Source organism: Megascapheus bottae, chromosome 19, assembly GCF_031878675.1.
Source record: "Megascapheus bottae isolate mThoBot1 chromosome 19, mThoBot2.hap1, whole genome shotgun sequence".
NCBI classification, from domain to species: Eukaryota; Metazoa; Chordata; class Mammalia; order Rodentia; family Geomyidae; genus Megascapheus; species Megascapheus bottae.
The window spans coordinates 12,658,963-12,675,882 of NC_143527.1; the positions used below are offsets into that span (position 1 = coordinate 12,658,963).

A 16,920-nucleotide genomic window follows, 5' to 3' on the forward strand; every position below is an offset into this window, starting at 1 on the left:
AAGTACCATATTTAGAGAATATCAGAATATAAAGGTCGTCCAATAAAACATTTCTCTAAAGTTAGGTAGGGTTGTCATTAAGTATAAGACTAAAGAAAGTCACTGCCACTTAAGGCATGGACACACATCTCTACTAAGAAACAATCATTTTGATATTTAAAAGTGAGAAAGGTAGAGTTCATAGATAAAACTCTGATATCTGGGATGTCAGAAAGGCAACCACATAAGCAATTTTGCAACACTTAAATGGCAAGGATTTATGTAATCTGAGCATAAAGAACATTGTTCAGAGTGAAAAATCTGTTGACCAAAATATTTCTGTCAATACAGTGATCACACCTCACACAGGCAGCCCAAGTGTGAACTGAGTCACAGATCACTCATTAGCCTTTACTTCCCTTACCATTATTTCTGTCTGTCTTTTGTACCGCTGTTAATCTGAAATCTGCCTTGAATAATTTGCTTTAATGACTTGGTATGCTTCCAAATCCTAGCACAGCTGATACTGTTAAGTTGAGCCATGTGAAATTGCCACTTCTCAGCCATCTTTTACTTTCGAAACGTCAGTTTCATATGGCACAAGCTAATACATAATGCATCACAGTCCTTAACACCACTGCATCCACACCACATGCATTCAAAGAGAATAATCATAGGGAGCCTGCATCTGTGAACACTTGGTGGCTTTCCATACATGATTTAAGGGAAATGAGAAGGAAGAAGCACTGTAATTTTCTTTGCTCGGCATTTGTATATTGTGTGTATATTATGCCAGTCCTGTGGCTTGAACTCAGGGGATGTGCATTGTCCCTGAGCATTTTTGCTCATGGCCAGTGATCTACACCACTTTAGCCACAGATCGATTTCTGGTGCGCTCTCTCTCTCTCTCTCTCTCTCTCTCTCTCTCTCTCTCTCTCTCTCTCTCTCTCTCTCTTTCTCTGTGTGTGTGTGTATGTGCGCACGCGCACGCGTGCGTGTGTAGTAGTTTATTGGAGATAAGAGTCTCATAGATTTTCCTGCCCAGGTGGCTTTGAACCATCTTCAGAGCTTAGGCTCCTGGGTAGCTAGGGTTACAGCCATCAACTCCTGATTTGCTCAGCAATTTTTTGGGGGGGATGCCAGACCTGTGAGTTAAACTGAGGGCATGAGTACTGTTCCTAAGATTTTTGATTAAGGCTAATGTTGTTCTACCACTTGAGCCACATCTCTACTTCTTGTTTGGTTTATTTGATTGCTGTTGTTGGTTTGTTGGTTGATGGGTTGATAGTTAGCCAGCTACCCAGGCTTGCTTTGAATCAAGATCCTCAAATCTCAGCCTTCTGAGTAGCTCAGATGACAGCCATAAGCCACCAGCATCTAGCATTGCTCAGAATTTTGAAAACATCTTTTTGAACCGTAGTACTGAGATTTGAGCTCATGGCCCTGTAAGCCATGTCCCTATCCCTAAATAGCACAGTTTTAAGTAAGCATCCTATATGGTTATACAATATCTACTACATAAATGTCCACAAAGTCAATCCCTACTAGTTACCAAAATATATTTGATTGACAACATACAGGTTCAGCAATGTGATTTCTGGGCAATGAAAATAGCTTGAATGGCATACTTGGTACAATTCTGTAATACTGCTATACTTGAGGAGTGGCCATATCAATATTTTAGGATTTGTGCTATTGCCCAGAACACTGCTCTTCCCAGAAGCAGAGTAGCCTGCTCTACTCAAGCCAACTAACTGCTGCCCAAGGCAAAGGGAGGTCACAGAAGCAGCTGTGGAGACATTCTGAGCAGACTGTTCTATAATGTGACGGTCAGTCAGTCAAAGTAGAATTTTAAATGAGCATGGGCTTAATACATTATCTTCATCTGGCCTGAAACCTTTTTCCAGTGCTTAAAAGTCTGAAGAATTCTCCACCTGCCAATAGTACTCTCCCTTTAAGGCAGTCAACAGAAAACACTAGTAAATCCTCTGGCTTGCCATTTTTATCCTTTCTAAACTCTCAGAATGTTGTCCTGGTGAACTGACAACCACACCTAAAATGGATGGCACTGCAACATTTTACAACATATAATGGAGCTAGACTGCCTTTTCTATTTTGGAGAAAATACATTGTAATGTCCACTGGGACTGAGGATAAGAGATTGTAGGAACCATTTCTTCAGTCTGATGAAGTACCTAATAGCAAGCCCAGAAATCCATAGCAATTAAAAGGAAAATAAAAACTAAATATAAGAATTTGCATATCTACTGTACATTATAATCAAAGATCTGATCTTGTCAATCAGTCATTTATTACTTTTCATCATTAACACTCCTCTGAAGCAGTAGGTAAGTAAGGGGGCATTAGTAGTCACTGAAATGCAAATCTTGGGGCAAAGTTGTCAACTATCATTTATTTATCTGTAAGCATAAAATGGGGGTGAGCAGAACTTAGCATATACAGGCAGAATTCATTTATTTAGTTTCGATGCCTGGATTAATTCTTTTGGTCTTAAACTCACTTCTTTAAGCAGTTACATGATTACATTGCATCGAGATCTATTTAGGCATAACAAGGTTACTTCTCAGAAAGGGGTGGGGAGAGAAAATTTCTTTCTCATCCTTCCAAAACTTCGACCATAACATTATAATGACTCAATTTAAAAACGTTTAAGGATAACACCATCAGCCTTATTAAGAATGAGGCAGTCAAATGAAACTGTAGTGACATAGAAGCATGAGACAATATTTTAGAATTACAACAATAAATTATTTCCACTTCTACTCTGTGTCTACTGGAGTTAGACTCTCTAAAGAAGCCCTTGGTGGGTCCACTGGTGAGATCTGAACAGAGAGCTCATGGACTGACCTTCTGGGTGCACCAGTGCCTCCCTTCCACCAATGCTGGACTGGCCCAACACAAGAGGAATGGCGGTGCTCCCAAAGCCCCTTGAAGCCCTGTGTGTTCCAGCAAAACTGGGGGGTTGCTGCGCAGCTCCAGCTCCCACTCAACCAGGAACAAGGACCGCAGCACAGCCTACATCTCCTTTCTTCCTGCCTCCCTTTAAGAATTTTCAGGTTTCTATAACAATCTCAAAGTAATTTCTTTTACTACTCTAGGTGACTATTATTATTATTATTATTATTACTATTATTATTTTGCCAGTCCTGGGGCATGAACTCAGAGACTGAGCACTGTCCTTGGGCTTTCCTCAAAGCTAGCGCTCTACCACTTGAGCTCCAGCACCACTTCCAGCTTTTCTATGTATGTGGTACTGAGGAATCGAACCCGGGTCTTCCGTGGGTACTAGCAAGCACTCTACCACTAGGCCAAACTCCTGGCCCTATCTTTTTTTTTTTTAATATTCCTTTATATTCTTCCACAAGATTCTATGTCCTTCCCAACAAGATGGTAAAGTAGTATAATTCTCACAGAGTTCTCCAAAGTGCTCAGCCCAACTTAATGTACGATTATGATGACATGATGAAATTTCAGATAGTGAATAATCTACTAAAATGCCTACATTAAGTTTCATTCACACACCTAATGATTTTTAGTAGCCAAAATAATACCTATAAAGAGCCAAGTGACATTTTGCTTGAATGGCTGAATCCTTAGAAAAATTCATGAAAATTGCTATCTTTATGGTATTATACACCACTGTCTGTAAAAGATTGATTCTTCCTATTATTTTAGGTTTTTAAAAAAATCTCAGCAATATTTCAGTTATTTTTCTACTATGTTTGTCAGGTCCATACCTAGGTATTTTATATTTTTAAGACCGGATGTAGACTGACATTTTTATTATTACACACTGAATCATGGGAATGCTTGTCAAGAAGCTAGATAAGAAAGTGACCAATCATTACAGATAACTATAAAGATGGTGAGAAACAGCTGAATTTTAGACATATTTTCAAGATCAATTCAATAAGATCTTCTGGTAGAATACCAGAGTAAGGAATACGCCTAAAAAACTAGAAGAAAAAAGAAGGTGGTGGGCCGGGAGTTTGGCCTAATGGTAGAGTACTTGCCTAGCATGCACAAAGACCTGGGTTCGATTCCTTGGTACCACATGCATAGAAAAAGCCAGAAAAGGTGCTGTGACTCAAGTGGCAGAGTGCTAGCCTTGAGGAAAAGGTCCAAGGACAGTGCTCAGGCCCTGAGTTCAAGCTCCAGGGCTGGCAAAAAAAAAAAAAAAGAAAAGAAGGTGAGACATAAGACATGAGACATAGAAGCCCACAGCAGAGAAAAAAGTTTTTAAAAGAATGCATAATTTGTTTTACAGATTCTTAAAATCTTTCCCTGTTTGAGAAAAATTCTTTTTGAAATACAATGTGATGCCAAACTCCAATTTAAAAAAAAAAGAAATCAGGTCTGCTGCGTTTGAATTAGTGTTGAGTCCAGACAGCCACTGAGCCATTTCTATGGAACCCTAGGGCTCTGTAGAACATAATTTTCAAACTGAAGGTATAAAGAAAGAGCTCTACACTTATTGATTTCATTCAAGCATTCAAGTCTTCTAGTGGACTTGGGCTCTGGCCGTGCCCAGATGAATTGGGAAGCACCAAGAAGTCTGAAGGACTTACTGTTTGTCTATGTGGGCCAAAGTGTAAAGAAATAAATAGACTCAAGCCCCTACCATGCACCAGTCTGGGAAATTGTGTTTTCTAAGGACCCAGCAGGGAACCTACAAAGATGTTCACAAAATCTATCTGTTCACTTCTTACCAAAGGCTTCTAAGAGAACCATCAAAAGTTCTACAACTGCTGAGGAGGTTAGACTGGATGGCCGCCATGGTCCCTTCCTGGTAATAAAATTGTATGAACCAACAGAAACTTAAATACTACCTGTACAGACCCTAGAAAAATAGGTTATTAAGTTTATGTTATGAAGTAACTGTACAGCAGTATGACCAAGTTAGTTAATAGACAAAGTCAATTAAAAATGAGAAAAGAATGCCCCATGTAGGAAAAAAAGTTATTACTATGCCAATACAACAGTAAAGTTTGTCATTAAATCTGCTACTGAAGCAATCTGGTAAGCAATCATGAAAACTAAAAACTGAATTAAAATAGCTAGTTTACATATGAGATGGTTTGCAGAGTCTCATACTAACGATGTATCCCATTGTAAACTAAAAATTTGTTATAAAGTCTCTAAGGATATAGTTCTCAAACTTATCATGAACACCATATTTGATTCTGAGATATTCATTATGTAAGTTAAATGCAAAGAAAGTACTATTAACAACATTCTGAAATCATACGCAGCAGGGATTAGTATTTGTAGGTTTTTGTTTAGTTTTTTATATTTATTTATTTATTTTTACCAGTTGTGGGGACTGAACTCAGGGCCTGACCTTGGGCTTTCTCAAGGCTAAAACTCTACCACTTGAGCCAGAGTACCACTTCCAGCTTTTTTCTATGTGTGTGGTATGGAGAAATCGAACCCGGGTCTTTGTGCATGCTAGGTAAGCACTCTTACCACTGGGCCAAATTCCCGGCCCTGTTTAGTTTTTTAAATAGCAAGGTAATAATTTTTTTTTTACTCTGAAGGCCATATAAATTCAATTAAACCTATTTGACTCTGCTATTGTAGAAGGAATAGCCAAAGGCAATATATAAAACAAGTGGATATGGCTGTATTCCAGTAAAACTTTATTTATAAAAATAGGCTGAGGGCCAAGTTTCATACATGACCATGGTTTGCTCATTTGTAGTTTACGGTACAAATATATTCCACATAATCCAAATCTATAACGCTACAAACGCTGTTTGTAGAATGAGTTAATGCAGAAAAGGTTATTGCTTTGTGAGCTGGTACAAGATATGCAGGAGAACATAAATAGGAACATGCTTTAAAAATGCTCAGCTTTAGTCGGGCGAGGTGGCTCATACCTGAATCCTCACTACTCAGGAGGCTAAGATCTGAGAATCACGATTCAAAGCCAGCCCGGCACTAAACAACCTGAGACTCTTTATCTCCAATTAACCACTAGAAACCGGGAAGTGAGGTTGTGGCTCCACGGGTAGGGCAATAGCCTTGAGCTGAACAGCTTAGGGACAGGGCCCAGGCCCAGAGGTCTAGCCCCATGAAACTGCAAAAAAAAAAAAAAACCCACTTGGATTCAGGAAGGGAGATAGCTTTTAGCCTTGAGTTGAAGAGCTCAGGGACAATGCCTAGGCCCAGAGTTCAAGCCCCAGGACCGAAAAACAAACGAATACCAACAAAAAAACGCTGCTTGGCTTCAAATACATAGCACAGTTGTGTACTGTGAAACATACAGTAGTAGATAAAACAACAACCAAAATAGGACAGGTGTGTTCAAGTGGCACTTCCCAGTTAGGATAACAATATGTCATAATAATTTCACAGAATACTATAATTTTTTTCCCACCAGTCCTGGGCTTGAGCTCAGGGCCTGAGCACTGTCCTTGGACTTTCTCAAGGCTAGAGCTCTACCACTTGAGCCTCAGCGCCCCTTCCAGCTTTTTTCTCTGTATGTGGTACCGAGGATTCGAACCCGGGTCTTCATGCATGCTAGGCAAACACTCTACCACTAGGCCAAACTCCCGGCCCAGAACATTATAATTTTATATGAAAGTGACCTTACAATTAACCTTGTCTAGCTTCTTGTTTTATGGAAGGTGACCCTAAATCCAATAAAATGTATCAAATTGAGAAAAAATGAGAACAAATTAAAAGTATTTTTGGAGACAAAGGATAAGAGTACATCATCAAGACAGGGTCTGTAGTACAATTGTCAGAATGCAGTTAAAAATGACCATATATATTATACATGAGTAAAACCAAAATGAGTCAAAAATTCCATTTCATTTGAGTTTACATGGCTAAAATGGAAAAGAAGATAATAGATAAATAGAAATTCATCTAAAGAGAAATAAAACATAAACACTAAGTTTAAAAAAGTGTTCAATGCTGGGCATGGTAACTCACACCTGTAATCCTAGCTGCTCAGGAGGCTAAGATCTGTGGATCCCAGTTCAAAGTCAGCTTAGGCACTAAAGACCGTGAGACTCTGATTTCCAATTAACCACTAGAAAACCAGAAGTGGCGCCGTAACTCAAGGGGTAGGGTGGTAGGTAGCCTTGGGCTACAGAGCTCAGGGATAGAGTTCAAGTCCCATGACCCATGGGGTGGGAAAAAAAGGATTCAGTTAAATATATATATATATATATATATATATATTAACATGGCTAAATGAAAATGTACATCTTATAGAGAATGAAACCCTACTACAAATACTGGCAGTTAGTATGTGGTTGGCATCATGAGCATTAGGGAAAAACAATCTGGATTCAAGTATCTTACAGGACAGAAAAATTTAAGGAAGTGACTTACGTTTCTTGGTATAAGTAAAGTTGTATGTGTGTGCATATATATATATATATATATATATGTATTGACAGTAAAACCTATTCCCTTGTTGCTTAGGAAGATTTTAAGAAGTAGTCAGTACACATTCTTAAAGAGTAATTTCCTCTCCTTAATTTTCTACAAACATTTATAAGAATAAAAATAATGTAATGGCTAACATTTCAAAAGTACTTATTTGTCAGGTCATTTTCTAAGTGCTTTACCTATACTGGTTACTTAATCCTTACAATAACTATGTGAGATAGATACTATTATTATCATCCCTATTTCCTAGATGACAAAACAGAGCCACAAAGTATTTAAAGTGCCTCTGATACTAAGTGGTGTGCCAAGATTCAAACCAAACAATCTGGCTCAAATATAATGATGTTGCAATAAAAAAGGTAAATTACGTAAAGAATTAGCTCTGCGAGCAGTGTAAATGTCATTTATTCATTCTGATGAGTTTCCATCATCTGTTCCCTTGAAAATTTGACAAAAATGGACAGTTTGTGCATTAAAGTAATTAAATGATCAGAATAATCATAAAAGGCTCAATTTAAAATAACTGTAAAAGTTTCCATATTATACTGATCTATTCTGGCTATACATTAAAATTACATAGGCGATTTAACAAAATGACACAAATAGCAGGGTCTGTTGGTATAAGCCTGCAATTCCAGCACTGAAGAGGTTGAACCAGGAAGTTAATGAGTTCCATGTCAGTCTGGGCAATAAGGTAGTGTGTAGTGTCAAGACTATGTCTCAAAAAATAAAATACAAACAGAAGGGCTGAAGGCATAGCACAAGTGGGAGAACACTTGCCTTGTGTGTGTGAAATCTTGGATTCAATCACCAACACAAAACAGAAAACAAAACAGAAATGACCAAACAAACAAACAGTATAAACACCTGAACCTCACTCCATCTTTCTAAATAGAAACTCCACGTATGGCTCAGGTTTTTCAAACACTGTGCACATAGCCTTAGTCGTGTGACCACTCACTGGCTGAATTCAGAGATATCATGATGAGACAAGACAAGTGGCATCTTTAGGTGGGGTGACATTCAAAGGTAAAATCACAAATGAGAGTGCAGGCAGAGAAGATGGAAAGCTGAGTTAGTGTGCTAAGAGGAAGAAAGAACAAATTAGGAGTAGAGAAAGAAGCCAGGTAGAAAGTCCAATTACTTCCTGTCCCAGAAAGGCCAAGCTGGAAACCTGTGGTGACAAAGATAAAAATGCAATCTCTAGGGCTAGGGCAGCAACTCAGCAACATGAACTAATGACTACATGGCAAAATATCCATTCTTTTGCCAGGTAAATCCTTGTTATGGATGCTTTCCCCCGACCCCAGCTTGAAACTATGACTAGTTTAGTTATCCACTTCAGTTCATTGACTTTGTCCTAATCTCACTGTTAAAATACTTGAGATGTACCCTGAGCATTGCAAGTCAGGATATGATAAAGACACCTGCACATCTACACTAGAGTAGCCAAGATTTGGAAACAGCCCAGATGTCCCACCATAGATGGGATTATACACAGCCATTAGAAAGAATAATGTCGTTTTCATGGAAATGGATGGAACTAGAACAAATCATGTTAAGAGATGTAAGCCAAGCTCAGAGAGAAAAAAGGCAGATGTTCTCTCTGATGTGTGGAAATTAGATCTAAAATAAACGGGGATATGATAAATTATACAGGATTCTAGATATTCACATACAGTGAGACAAAAAGAGGATACTCTTAGAAGAGAAACACAGAGACATAATGCCTAAGTGCCTCTTTATATTTATATTAAACAATGTATATATATTGAAACAAACTTCAGGATATGTAAACAAGAGACCTTTTCTTTTTATTATTTTTTATTTTTTTAGCTCTTAGTTTTTATTTCTTTCCTTATGTATGGTGTACTCAAGTGTATATCTTCAAAAGGGTTGGTAGAAGGTACAGAACTTGAGAGAAAGAGGGGAAAAAACTACAGCAGTGGAACTCACTGGACATTGGTGAAAAGTAAAGTATACAACTCATGGGTAGAGAAAGGAGGGAAGGGGTCGGGAGTTTGGCCTAGTGGTTAAAGTGTTTCCCTAGCATGCATGAAGACCCAGGTTCAAATCCTTGGTAGCACATACATAGAAAAAAGCCCGAAGTGGTGCTGAGGCTCAAGTGGTAGAGCCCTAGCCTTGAGAAAGTCCAAGGACAGTGCTCAGGCCTTGAGCTCAAGCCCAGGACTGGCAAAAAAAAAAGAAAGGAGGGAGGGACTGGGAGAAAATGAGGAGACAGAACACACTGCACAAAAGGTAATGTAGGCCGGGAGTTTGGCCTAGTGGTAGAGTGCTTGCCTAGCATGCATGAAGACCCGGGTTCAATTCCTCGGTACTACATACATAGAAAATGCCAGAAGTGATGCTGAGGCTCAAGTGGTAGAGCTCTAGCCTTGAGAAAGTCCAAGAACAGTGCTCAGGCCCTGAGCTCAAGCCCAGGACTGGCAAAAAAAAAAAAAAAGGAAATGCATTCATTACTTACCTAATGTAATTGTAATCCCGCAGTATATCACCTCTATCATAACAAAGCAAATCAATTAAAAATGTGGGTCTATAGGTGAAACTCCGTTCTAGAGCAGTTGCTTAGTAGAGTCAAAGTCCTGGGTTCCATCTCACAAACCCCACTCACAGAGAAATATACAAATTTATTTAAGAATTGGGTTAACTTTCTTCTACTTTACCTATCTTCAAGGGAAAAGATCATTATAAAACCAATCACTATGCAACATATTCATTCAATAAAATATTTAGGTAGAAAGCACAAGGATTATCTGGAGAATTATTTTCACAAAACAAAATTACAGATAACTGCTTAACAATATAAAACTCCAAGCAGGTTCATAAAATTAAAATATCTTTAGGTAGCACCTAAATGCTGCTCTTATTTAGTGGTATAATAGCTAAATCAGCAAGAATATAAGTCCACATTTGCTTTAAGAATTATTATAACAGGGGTTGGGAATGTGGCTCAGTGGTAGTGCTTGTATAGCATGCATGAAGCTCTGGTTTTGACTTCTCAGTGCCATATAAACAGAAAAAGCTGGAAGCGGCATTGTGGCTTGAGTGGTTAAGCGCTAGCCTTGAACAAAAGAAGCTCAGAGATAGTGCCCAGGCCCTCAGTCCAAGCCGTATGGCTGGCAAAAGAAAAAAAAAAAAAAAAAAAAAAAAGAGGGGCTGGGAGTTTGGCCTAGTGGTAGAGTGCTTGCCTAGCATGCACGAAGACCCGGGTTCAATTCCTCGGTACCACATACATAGAAAAAAAAAGCCAGAAGTGGTGCTGAGGCTCAAGTGGTAGAGCTCTAGCCTTGAGAAAGTCCAAGGACAGTGCTCAGGCCCTGAGCTCAAGCCCAGGACTGGAAAAAAAAAAAGAATTATAATGATAAAATATAATAAGATAATATTAATAATATAATACGTATTATTTGATGAGCTCTTACAACAGTTCCTGTCCATTTTTATTTTCATGACTTTCTTTTGAGAACTTCATAGAGACTGTATTCCCTTTCCCAGGACAAACGCACAAATGCACACAGCAGCACTCCCATGCAATAGCAGTGAGATCATGCACCTTGGCAAGCAGTGCAGTATTTCTAAAGATACTCCGTGAGGGAAAAAAAAAAAGTCATTTTCTGTAATCTACGTGTTTCGCATGAGACTTGAAAGCCTTTCCAAAGCACAGAGATGTGGATTTTTTGTGTGGGTTTTTGTTTCTACAGTGCCAATGAAAGACTGAAAACATGTTGAGAACTACAGAAAGCCTCACACTTACTGATCTCCCTTTCCGTAGCAGCACTTCCCAGTGCTGCTTGTCTCTAACACAAGGGGCTATATGAAATAGAAAAAAAAAAGCTGCTTTAAAATGAGAACAAAGGTGTCCAAGCAGAAGCCTGGCACTTGTGTGTGTTTCTGTGTGTGTACACCCATGTGCCTGTATTAGGGCTAATTCAGGGCCTCATGCATTCACTCAGCCTCCTTGCTCATGGCTGGCACTCTGTCACTTAAGCCATGTCATCAGCACAGAACTTTGCTGGTTCACTGGAGATGAAGTCTTCCAGACTTTTCTGCCCAGGCTGGCTTTGAATTTCAATGTTCCAAGTCTTAACATCATGAGTAACTATAATGATAGGTATGAGCCACTGGCACCTGGCAAACCTGGCACTTTTTGGTACTGTGATTGTAATTATTTCACCTCTGACCTCTATTGTCTAAAAGCTTTAATCCACTTTCACTATACTTTAGTATGCTTGGTGGTGCTAGACAAAGCTTCATATACCTCATGTGGTGACACATAGGAATGTTACCGTACTTATGTAACAGAACGATACTAGATAGGATTAAACATGCAATGTGCACGGCAGAATGCACAGCAAGCTATCACTAGTGTGCTTCATAACATGTTAGTTGTGGGTATGTCTGTCTTGATAGTGGCAAGAGATGTTTATCAGGTTGGGAATTTAAAGTGGAAGGTTTTTCCTTTGTCCATTTCTGTTGGGCTATGCATAAGATGACAGACAGTATGCTGCAGCGACAGGGCGGGAGGCTGTCCATAATCCTGCTTCTGAGAATCCTCCTCAACCACAGGTGGATGTGGGTGAACTGTTGAAGTAAGTTTTAGCTGAGGGTCTCTGTGGGGTTTTGCGCCAGAGGAGGAAAGCTGGTTATCTGAGGTCACAGTCCCTTCTCAGAGTAGCCTTTAACAGTGGATTGAATATTAAAAATTGAGCCCTAGGCCCCAAATTAGGATGAGTCATCACAGTGCCAGAGTTTCCTAACATCAGCTTAGGCTTTCTATGGAATGAAACTCCTTTGTCCAATCCTCCTTTTATTTTCCTCAAGCTATTGATCCCAGGAACACTCATGCACCACAAATCTGTCTCAGAGTCTGCCGCCTAGGGAAATGACTTATGACACTTGCCCAAAGTCCAAAAGCTAATGAGAGATCAAAATGGAATTTACAAAGGATGTGCCAGCATAGTTCTATAATTATAAAATGGACAGAAAAACTGGGGAAAAAAAAACCCAAACCGAAGAACCCACAAGGTAATACTATTAGTAGCCTTTTAAAATGGGCTAATAGTAATGCCTCATGGTGGATTACAATAAAAATGAATTCTTTTGATATAAAACAAGACAGTTTCTACATCTACACAGAGCGGAGATGTGAAGGAGCTAAAGAAGATGAACTTTCTGGAATTTTTTTTATTGCATTCCAGAAACAGACTATCAGGACAGAAAAGGGCTTAGGCATCAAAACAGCCCCATTACTTATTTCATAGAAGACAGGGTACAAGGTAACAGGGTAACTTCAGACCTTTTACCAACTTCAGAATCCTTTAGCTTTGTTTTCAATGTTATTTCAATATGTACAAACTGCAATTTCCCAAAAACAACAATCTAGATATAAATATATGTATAAAATATATTACAAAACAAAGCAAGGTTTGAATTACATGCATCAATTACTCATTTTCTTCCATTAATATGGATAACAAGAGTTTGACTCCCATGTACGTTTTCACAGAATGGCCTGTAAGGAAGATTAAAAGTCATTATCTACACATCTAACTACATTGGCAATTAAAGTTCATCAAATACTGTATCTTAATGGCCTTATTTAAAAATGAAGGTAATAATTATTATCTGATCACATAAAGTATCAACAAGTAAATATTTAATGGCACCATTGCATTCTAAATGCCACGTCAACATGGAAATACATATAATAGTGTTTGGAAGTTTGGCATTATAATATTTTAATAAGCATGACTGACCATAAATAACAAAGTAAAACATAGAAACAGGTAAGCACCTGGCTGATTCCATTCAAGAGAGCAAGACTTAAATTGGTAATTTTAAATGTAACCAGGACACCAACATTATCAAAGTAAAATAATTTAATCAGTATTCCAACATTATTAAAGTAAAAAAAAGTCTTGAAAATCCTTGTAGTAGGCAAAATTACCACCAATGAATTTAAGACCACTGAGAAAGAAATGGAGTAATTACAAATCCATGATTACCTCAAAATATTTTATACTCAATAAAACAGGGGAAGCATAAGAAAGGTAGAAAATGTCAAGAATGCTTTAAACATTTAAGCTGACTCTAATAGGTTCTGTATCAATCACTGTGATATACTAGTTCTTGCTATAAATTGCTCAGAATCTCTGCATCTATTCTCAGTAAAATAATTATAGCTCCTTTATTAAAGTGAAAAGGTAGAAGACCCTTCTATTCTAATTACAAATTCTCAAGTATTCTTTGAAACATCCTCTTTCCATATTAATTCTCTTAACCCTTTCTTCTTTTTCTAGCTACAGTAATAATAACTTATACCTGAAATTATGATAGTTCAAAGATGTACCATGAACAAATTCATGAATACCAGAATTTTGAGCAAAGGTAAGTTGCAGGGTGTCAAGTGATAAAAAGAGATGTATATGCCAGCACACACCTGTAATCCTAGCACTTAGCAGGAAGATGATCTAGAGTTTGAGGCTTGCCTAGGTTACAAAGTAAGAGTTTCAAAATGGAAGCAAAGTTTTTTAAAAAGTGATTTCATCCTAGTCATTTGTCTATTTACCTAATAGCTATTTGCTATATAGATTAATTTGTATTATATTTTTGGAATTATCCACATTACCAAAATTTTGTTCATATACTTTAAAGTGGATAATGGACATCAAATATTACTTAGTGAATTGAAAAGGAAAACAGTAATTTTCATTTTAAACATTAATACTCACAATGCTCTCAGAATTCTAACTTTTACAAAGAGATTAAAGATTTAAATTTGCAATTAAAAAGATGTGACTACCAACATTAAAAAGGTGCAGAAGATTAGATGTAGCACGCAAAGAAGTTTGAAAACCTCCAGAGTTTTAAAAAAAATCATATAACATTTTCATTAACCTCCACTATTCAAATGCTAAACATCAATGTAAGAAACCATGTGCAAGAATTTTGGGGCTATCTGGAGGGACATTGATAGGTATGCCTCATTGAGAGTTTTTTGTAGACTAGGGAAGATTTGTTTGAGTGGGGTTTTAAAGGTAGAGAAATTGAAGAATTTATGAAATGGGAAGCAGGCTATAAGAATTGGAGACCAGTAGTCAGGAAACCTCTAACGAAGAGGGAAAAAGATATGCCTAAAGACAAACTAGAAAGAAAGGAAGCTTTCAGATCACAAGAGGCTTGAGTTCAGGTTTTTAGGCTTTATCACTTAGTAGCTGAATCATTTTTAGACAATATGAAGTCTGTTTTGAAGATCTAATAAGAAGCTAGAAAAGAAGGCAAATTATAAAGTCATAGAACATGTTAGTAATAGAGCCCTCTTTGACTAGCAGAGAGAGAGCAATAGCGATCAAAACCATGAGTTCTGCAATGAACAAACTAGTTGGGACACAAGAACTACTACTTGCTAAAGGTAGCAAGTCAAAGTAACACATCTGGATCAGATTAGCCCATTAACTTTATATGTAAAACAAAGATGATAGAGATACTTACATTGTAGAGATTTTATAAAGCCAGAATTATGAATCTGAAGAGCTTAAAAACAGAGCTTGAAACAGCTTTATTAATTGTGGTGGTACTGTTCATTTTTATTCTGATTCTTAATATCAACTAGAAATCAAGAAATGATCATTGATATATATTTATTTAGCTAAACATCTTAAAGAAAAATTACAGAAGCAGTACCCAGTCCACTGAAGATTTTCCTTGCAAAAGCCACTGGGTTTTATAGCAAAATGGTTAAGTGAAGACCCTGGACCTTCCTGGAAGATTGCTGGATCCCTGGATCTCCCTGGATAACATGCACATTTTCCCCTTGTGGAAAGGCTTAAACACAGCATTTTGTTCTACAAAAAATAGCCTGTGGTACAACCAGTAAGACTGTTTGGTCTATAAAGATGACAAAATTCATTAGAAATGATTTTTCAACAAAGTAAGAACACTCTGACCTAAGGAATGCTAGTGCTCAAGTACCAAGAGACTTCATTCCCAAGCAACCTAACCTGTGTGCACATACCAAGCAGAGATCTGAAGGCAGCTGTGTGGTACAAATCCTTTGACTTCCAATTCTAGCAGTTTAGAGATTATTTAAAAATTGTCAATGGAATTTTTAAATTGCAAAGATAATTAATATTCTTCATTTTCCACCTATGCTGTTTTCTTTTGATATTACCTGTCTGTGACTTTTCAAACCACATTTAGGACAAGTTATGTAGTCCTTCAGAAATTACTTTCTAAACTTTTAACTTGAAACAAATAAAACTTTCACAAATTTTGGCAAGCATCTTTGTTTTCTTTTTTTTTTCCCCCCTTTTTATTGCCAGTCCTCGGGATTGAACTCAGGGCCTGAGCACTGTCCTTGGGTTTTCTTCAAGGCTAGTGCTCTACCACTTGAGCTCCAGCACCACTTCCGGCTTTATTTTTTCCTATGCATTTGGTACAAAGGAATCAAACTGGGGTCTTTGTGCATGCTAGGCAAATCTCCCAGTCCCTTGGCAAGCATCTTGACAAAACAAAAACAACAAAAACAAAAAGCAGTTTGGCCTAGTGGTAGAGTGCTTGGCTAGCATGCACACAGACTTGGGTTCAAGCCCCAGGACTGGCATAAAACAAAACAAAAAGCAACAATAAAAAACCCATACCATCCCCATAACCCCTAACCCCTCCAAAAAAAACTTTCTGCAAATTTTTGGTAACTATACCCAAAAGGCAACATTCCAATGAGATTATACTGCTTTATAATCTCATTCAAGCATTGTAGATGAGCTCAAACATAGACTGAATTTAATATTCGGAGATTCTGCTGGCCAACAATGTACTGGAAAAGAAAAACACAAACAGATTAATATTTTAGAAACTTACAAGTATGTCTGGCCAGTGAGTAGTTGGATCCTCCACTAGTCAAGCCAAATCCTTCAGGGATCTGACTGGAGCTGCGGGGTCTGGTCAGCAGTTTGGGAGGTTCAATTTCAGCACCAAATTCAGCTCCTATAACGCCCAGCAAAACGATCGCAGTAGCTTGTTTCCGTCTTTCCTCATAAGATGTAGAAATTTTCTTCATTTGTGGGACACTTGATAAACAACCTAAAGACCAAAACATAGGTATATAAATTAAATTTGTTTCCAACAACAACAACAAGGATACCAGAATCACTGGACAGGGCAAAAAACATCTAGTTGAGTCTAAGCAATGGAAATGCTGACTATCACACCAAAAAATATTGATATAGTTTCTTAGTTTCTGTAGAGCATACATATCCTCAAATGAGTCCACAATGAACAGATTTATCCTTTAAAATATTGTAATTTTAATAAAGTTTAGTTTTTACTTATTTTTCCAATTGTGAAATTCTGTGTGGTACATTTCTGATTCTACATATGCTGCTTAATGATGCTACTTCAATGTCACAAAATCATTACAGAAGTCGCATTTAATCAATTACATTTCTTATAACAATCCTAAAACATTTAATTAATGCTAATATTTTTCAGTCTGATACC

At 37.7% G+C, this 16,920-nt stretch overlaps 1 protein-coding gene across 1 annotated transcript in view; it reads right to left on the bottom strand.

Annotated features, from left to right (window-relative positions):
* Wdr7 (WD repeat domain 7) overlaps positions 1-16,920 on the bottom strand; it is a 256,133-nt gene that overhangs the window by 100,771 nt on the left and 138,442 nt on the right. Inside the window, exon 21 of the mRNA XM_090353041.1 lies at positions 16,282-16,503. Within this exon, the coding sequence (XP_090209167.1) occupies positions 16,282-16,503 (222 nt within the window). The remainder of the gene's footprint in view (positions 1-16,281; positions 16,504-16,920) is intronic.